We start from the raw sequence: 7,666 nt of genomic DNA on the forward strand, positions 1-7,666 counted from the left end.
CATTGTTAATATTTAACCCAAGCCTATATATAAAGTAGAAGTGGGAGCAGTTATATTCTGTTGTTAGAATGCTACTGGTGGAAGGTAAGGGCTTTGGGAATACCTTTGAATTTAGATAAATAAAACTGTGATCTGCTCATGTTAACATTTGTTTCCTGGTTTTTTTCGTAACTATCATAACACCTTTATTTAAAGTTCCATGGAATCTGTAGGTGCAACTTATTTGCACAGATAAAAAAAGTGGCAATTCTGAGAAAAATATTTCCCGGAATCCAACCCAACCGATCTTCAACAGGTGGGAGCTATCAGAAAATACTTATTATGTTAATAAGAACAAAGAGTTGCTGTATTATTTCTTAGAGGAATTCTCAAATGTTAATGTTGTCTTTTTTATAATATAATTTGAACCATCTTTGTCAATTTATACATCATATGTCAGATTTTAAACAAGGAAAAGTAAAAAGTATTCAGAGTGTAAATCTAAAAACTTAACTGATTTCAGAAAATGTTCTCAGGCCTTTCTATCCAATAGACACCGTTAATTTCAACTAGATTAACCTGCATCAATGATAATTATAATAAAACAATATTTTTCTACTACTTTATTTTTTACAGATTGACCATGATGTCCTACTTGGTGACTGTGTTTTCGGGTGACAGGTTGTGGTCTGGCACATTCAATCGTGTTTACATCAAGCTGGTGGGGACGAATGGAGAGAGTGCTCGTCAGTGGGCCAGTCCTGTCTGTGGATTTCAAACAAAAGAGGTAAAGCGAGGGTCCTACCTGGATAGATATTCTGCTCAGTCGCACTTTAACAATTAGACTTGTGTTGGGTAGTTTTCGCTTAACACAGTTAATGCAGTGGGTGGTTCAAAAGAATTCAGAAACTCCACCCGTCTAATATGGAATCCAACAGTTGTGTAGGTTATAGGTGATGACTCATGTCTTATTGTGACCTTTATTATTATCGCCATTAGTATAATTCTAATATTATTACATTATGAATTAAATATAATAACTTAATGTCTGCTTTTTTCTTCTGTTTATTATCGCAGAGTCTACTTGCAGATAACAATGACCTTGTTCTGTGTATGCATATGGATACCAGTGTATCTGACATGACGATAAACAAACTTACTAACTAGCTTTTCCAGAATGTGAAGTCATTCATTGTTTGAAAGTTGTCCCATTCGTTTTCAAGTTGTCATTCTTAAAAAAGACTCATTTGAACTGCACATTCTCTTTCACTTTCTCTTCTTTCCCAGTATCAATTCATTATTAAGTGCTCCACCTCCCTTGGTGAGCTGATGGTGCTGGAACTGGACAAGCAAGCTCTGGTTCTTTCAAACAAATGGTTCTGTGCCAAAGTCATTGGACAATTGGCTGCTCAGCCGTTCCATGGCCAGGTGTATGTTATATTCTGTACCCAACAGACTACGTCAAACAACACTGGAAAGAGGACACTTTATTTGGCTACCAGTTCCTGAACGGAGTCAACCCCATGATCATCCGACGGTGCTCCCAGCTACCAGAGAATTTCCCCGTCACCGATGACATGATCAGGGCCTCCCTGCATGGAGCGAGTAGCCTAACTGACGAAATCAAGGTACTGTACGTCCTATCTAAGGGTTATGTAGCACAAAATATTCTTTCGACGAGAAACTCCAACCAAGTCCCCCAAAGATGTTGTTGAAATTCCGTTCATTCAGCAAGTTGTCCCCTCTCTCCAACAGAAGGGGAACCTCTATCTGGTGGACTACAAACAGCTGGATGGAGTGACCGCTAACGTGATCAACGGGAAACAGCAGTCCCTTACGGCTCCTCTCATTCTGCTCCAGAAGACCCCGGACAACAAACTGATACCCATCGCCATCCAGGTAATCTGATAATAAATTAAGTCCAAGACGTCAGATTAAACCATTGTGATACTCCCATCATTTGTGTCATGTTTTCTTTTACCGTCTGTGTGAGTATGTCTTCCTAATAAAAAACATAGACTATGTTTCTTTGTACCTTACCTCTTGTCTCTGCTCTCCACAGCTGAAGCAGAAGCCAGGTGAGGACAACCCCATCTTCTTCCCCACCGACTCAGAGTACGACTGGCTGATGGCCAAGATCTTCGTGAGGAGCGCACACTTTAATGAGCACAAGCTGAAAGTCCACCTGTTGCGTACCCACCTCCTCAGCGAGGTGTTCGCTGTGGCCTTGCTGCGCAACCTTCCCATGGTGCACCCCCTCTACAAGGTCAGCAGGTTGGAGGAAATGGCCTCCATGTTGTGATAATTGTTACATGAAACGTTACTACCAATATCAGGTTGTTTTGTAAGGTATTGTTTGCTATGTCAAAAGGCAAAATCTGTACACCATTAATCTCCAGCAGTTTTTAATATTTATTAAATGATTTGTCCTGTTTCAGCTACTTGTTCCCCATACCCGCTACACCCTCCAAATCAACACCCTGGCGATGGAGATGGAGTTTTCACTAAGGCAAGAACATTGTACTGTTACTATACACAATGCAACACATTTAGACATATTCCAATTATGTAGAAAAAAGGTTTGTTTTGTATAAAACAAAATCTATTTCTTTTAATTTTCTGTTTAGTATTCAGCGTCGGGTGGAGAGGGAATGTTAACTATCCTGCGGAGAGCAGTGTCCTATCTGAGCTACAGTTCCCTCTGGACTATAAGTCCCATCCCATTATTTAGAAATGTATTTCACAAAATCCAAGACCAAGAACAGACATTTAATCTGGAAAGACAAGTTATTCAACTACACAATAGCACACAGAACAACAGGCTAAATAGTTGTCTGGTATATTTACGTAACAAATTAACAGTTATTCAGCTACAGCCAGCGAGTCCAACAAGCTAGTTACCGGTAAGATAGTTCACCAAGCTCCCAATCTCATTCCACATCACTGAATCCATTGAATGCGGCTGTACACTGTAATGTCAGTATGAATTAACATTTAAAAACATGTTAAATTATATATATTTTGATATATAAGTCGCACCTGACTATAAGTCACAGGACCAGCCAAGCTATGAAAAAAAGTGCAACTTATAGGAAAATACAGTATGTTGCTGTGGGATATGATCCACAGGTGTGTATGTTGCTGTGGGATGTGATCCACAGGTGTGTATGTTGCTGTAGGATATGATCCACAGGTGTGTATGTTGCTGTGGGATATGATCCACAGGTATGTATGTTGCTGTGGGATGTGATCCACAGTTCAATCAGGAGAGACCAGGTATGAGTAGAGTGATGTTTATTACGGACTGGTAATTGTACTACAAAGTTTGGAGCTTAGACCCCGTGAAGAATCATAGATCAGCGGGCGCCTGCCCGACATCCGAGAAGAATCCCCCATGGAGTCCAGACACTGGTGGCGGTGGCGGCAGCTGACGACAAACGAGTCGAAGACAGAGACAGGAACCGGGCGGCGACGGGGAGGTGGAGGGTCGCGCACTTGATAGCCTGGAGAAACTACACGGGGAGATAAGCTTATTAAAAGGCATGATCATGTGATTCTTCGACAGCATTAATTGATAGACGAGAGCGATGATCGAACCGAACCATATGACAGCCCAACATAGGAAAGAGGGAAAGAAGAGTTAGTAGTGAAACGTTGTCGAAGATGCCCGAGTGCGGGGAGCGGTCTTGCCTTACTGAACTTGCGCTATGCTTCATGTGTGTATGTTGCTGTGGGATGTGATCCACAGGTGTGTATGTTGCTGTGGGATATGATCCACAGGTGTGTATGTTGCTGTGGGATATGATCCACAAGTGTGTATGTTGCTGTGGGATGTCATCCACAGGTGTGTATGTTGCTGTGGGATGTCATCCACAGGTGTGTATGTTTACATTTAGTCATTTAGCAGACGCTCTTTTCCAGAGCGACTTACAGTAAGTACAGGGACCCGAGGCAAGTAGGGTGAAGTACCTTGCCCAAGGACACAATGTCAGTTGGCATGACCGGGAATCGAACTGGCAACCTTCAGATTACTAGCCCGATTCCCTCACCGCTCAGCCACCTGACTCCTATGTTGCTGTGTGTTCTCTGGGGCATAGGTTTCATTGTACATTGATGGAACATCTAACCACTTTCTGAAAACGTCCAATCTGTTCCCTCCACTTTTTATTAAGAATCATATTGAACGGCCACATCCTCAGTTATTACAAAAAGCTGTCCCACCCACATGTGAAAACAAACCTATTCCCCTGGTTCTCTGTATATACCCCGAGGAGTTACTCATGTGCTTGTGGTTGTGTCCTGACCAGTTAGTACTAGTTAAGAATGTGCTTGTGGTTGTTCATAGGCTTGTCCAGGGAGTGATCGGTCACTACTACAATTCAGACTCTGACGTGCAGCAGGACTCTGAGCTGCAAAATTGGATCAAGGATATCTTCATCCATGGATTCCTGTCCAGGTTCAACTCAGGTAACACAGTTCAGAGCAGAATATTTAACTTATATTGATGTATGGGTATTGTCTTAAACACTAAGGGTTATGTTGCCATCTTTCCTAATCTCCATGTCACATCTCACATGAATCATAGCAGGGAATCAATGTAATTGACACTGATATGTTTCTGCCTTATTTTATTAAAATATATGCATGTCTCCTTTAGGCTCTATAACATTCAATAAAAAATAATAAAAAATGTTGTGTCCATTTATATTTCGTTTCAAGGAGTCCCTGAATCTTTCGACACAGTGGTGGAACTTGTCAAGTTTGTCACCATGGTAATCTTTACAGGATCCGTCCAGCATTCGGCTGTCAACAGTGGACAGGTAGGATTCTCTGTAAAAAGTTTGAACTGAAAACTGAAGATTGAAAGCAATTCCAAACTGTCTCTACAGTCATTTCTTCCTCTGTAGTGATTTAACAACAACCTGGTAATAACAATTAGCTGTTTCCCCTCTTTAAAGTTCGACTATGGCGGTTGGCCGCCCCATACCCCGATCTCCCTGCGACTGCCTCCTCCCACCACTAAGGGGCAGAGTTCTGAGAGCACAATGCTGCAGACCTTGCCAGATGTCAACACCACGGCGAATGGCATGGCCACTATGTGGCTACTCAGCAAGCAGTCCACTGACTTTGTAATTTGAACAAAGACACTGACACCTGTCTTGTGAGACAGATGATTATCCACAACTGACATATTCTTCACGTCCTGGCCAGGTCCCTCTTGGTGAATACCCCGACGAGCACTTCAGTGAGGATGCCCCCTGCACCCTGATAAAGGAATTCCAAGCAGAGCTGAAGGCCTTCAGTGAGTCTGTCAAGGCCAGGAATTCCGGTCTGGACGTTCCCTACACATACATGGATCCTGAGCTGGTGGAGAACAGTGTGGCCCTTTAGACAGCAGACAGGGGCCTCATCCTGCATCAGCATCTGGTACCTGCTCTGGGTTTAGATGTGATTAGGATAGTAATAGCATGTTAGTTGTATCAGAATATGCTCCTGTTGGTTCCTGCTTAACATTATTCACTGTAACATTGGATTAAAGTTTTCATTGAGACGATACATTACAAAAGTGAATATGATTTATACATGAATGTAAACCGAATGCTGATATTTTGATCCAAATCAGAGCAAAAACTTTTTTTGCAGCTCAATACTAAGATGTTTCACAAATGTTGGTGTTTGCCACATGTTGAACTATGAGAGTACGAAACTCTCAAAGATTGTCAAGAATGATTGAGTAACTTAATTTCACCAGAACACATTTGTTAGAAACTTCCTGCTTCCTTGTCATAGTATCAGTTCCTTCTGTTCATGCTCACTGATTAATAAGTAACACAGCAACTGATGTAAGTTCATTTGTAGTACAAAAGGAGAAAGTTCTGCAGACAGGATGTTTTTTTCTTAGCAAACATCTTGACACACTGCAGCTTCCTAATGCGGATGGAACTGTTATTTATTACATATTTTATACCTTAAGAGTTATTAATAATCACAAGTCTTTAATGTTTTACAAATATGATCTGACTTATTGCAAATAGGATAAAAAGGATAGCAGTTATAGTTCATGAGGAAACAATATTAGGTGGTGCCACACCCGATAATGTATCAGTGTACTGTTATTTTGTGTTGGATTGTCTTGTTAAATTTGCATTATAAATGGCCTCTTGAACTAACCCCTCTGACAGACCTGTGAAGCCACGATATGAGCCAAATTACCGTATTATTACTGCGGGTTCCTCCTCAAAATGGCAAAATATTAAAAAAATGTACTTTGTAGAAGATCAAGAGTTGGACAACGAGAGCAAAATGACTTCATGTTTGGCAAACAACAACAGGCTGAATGCAGATTCAAACTCAAGAGCATATGGTTGCAAGTCAGCCTCTATCCTCTCTGCTACACATCAACTGTTGAGTTTATATGAATAGATAAGGCATAGTAATAGCTTTGGTCATTGTTAGATCCAGCCAAAGTTTAAACAGCTGTAATTCCGTCATCTTTTGACATATCAAGGTGAAATTGCGCATGGTACTTCAGAATTATGTAATCTTGAAGCCAATAGGGGGTTGAAAAACCATCAGTCAAAATTATATTCGATTTATTGACACAAAGATATTGTGGCAATGTGTACATTTACATAAAAACATCCCTTTCAGCCATTTTGCATTGCATTTCTTATTCCATATCACCCTATAGAAAGACATGTATTATATATAACACATTTCAAGTCGATTGGATCAATTCCTCTTGAGCAGAATGGTTTTGAAGGTTGTCCCAAATTTGGACAGTACAAGAAAATTCATAAGTCTGACGTTATGGGTTCTTGAGGCATGTATACCAAGTTCCAGAAGGATTGGAGCAATGGGGTAGAAATGCCATCACTTTGAAAATTTGACTTTTGAGCCTTGCCTGTGGCGCCCCCTAAGGTCCAATGTGGCCCATTATTGGTGTGGTGGTAGACCTACCCACTGGCCTGAAGAATCAGAATCAGAAAGGGTTTTAATCGCCATGAAAGTTTGCACAGACAAGGAATTTACTTTGGCAGGAAGGTGCATACATTAAACATATAGGAATCTTAAAGCTTAAATATGTGGTCTAACTATACAAAAGGAACAAAGTCTAGCTATTACTAAGGGGATTTAGAATAAAATATAAAATATAAAGAGCCATAAATTACAATAAAAAAATACAGATTGTACAAAAAATACAAATAGTGCAAATTGCAAAGTGGCAAGGTGTCATTGTGCAGATAGTGATTAAAGTCATTAAAGTCAGTGTGAGCCCTTGACCTTGTTGAAGAGGCCAACAGCGGATGGAAAGAAACTGTTCTTATGACGTGAGGTTTTGGTCCTGATGGACCGCAGCCTTCTGCCGGAGGGGAGTAGCTGGAACAGGGAGTGGCCAGGGTGGGAGGGGTCAGCCACAATCTTCCTCGCTCGCCTCAGGGTCCTTGAGATGTGCAGGTCCTCGAGGGTAGGCAGATTGCAGCCGATCACCTTCTCAGCAGTGCGGATGATACGCTGCAGTCTGCTCTTGTCCTTGGCAGTGGCAGCAGCGTACCAGATGGTGATGGAGGAGGTGAGGATGGACTCAATGGTGGCTGTGTAGAAGTGCACCATCATTGTCTTTGGCAGGTTGAATTTCTTCAGCTGCCGTAGGAAGTACATCCTCTGTTTTGCTTTTTTAGTGAGG

The 7,666-nt window shown here is 41.4% G+C and overlaps 1 protein-coding gene across 1 annotated transcript; it reads left to right on the top strand.

The window, feature by feature from the left end:
* The first annotated feature begins 617 nt into the window (after positions 1–617).
* On the top strand, positions 618–5,598 carry LOC136937910 (polyunsaturated fatty acid lipoxygenase ALOX15B-like). Its single transcript, XM_067231064.1, has 12 exons — positions 618–766; positions 1,267–1,300; positions 1,435–1,607; positions 1,735–1,878; positions 2,042–2,245; positions 2,418–2,504; positions 2,607–2,714; positions 3,760–3,791; positions 4,325–4,446; positions 4,699–4,799; positions 4,938–5,108; positions 5,191–5,598. Exons 1-12 carry the CDS (start codon positions 623–625, stop codon positions 5,368–5,370), a joined length of 1,500 nt encoding a protein of 499 aa, XP_067087165.1. The 5' UTR covers positions 618–622; the 3' UTR covers positions 5,371–5,598.
* Positions 5,599–7,666: the final 2,068 nt, after the last annotated feature.

This window comes from Osmerus mordax, chromosome 3, assembly GCF_038355195.1.
Source record: "Osmerus mordax isolate fOsmMor3 chromosome 3, fOsmMor3.pri, whole genome shotgun sequence".
NCBI classification, from domain to species: Eukaryota; Metazoa; Chordata; class Actinopteri; order Osmeriformes; family Osmeridae; genus Osmerus; species Osmerus mordax.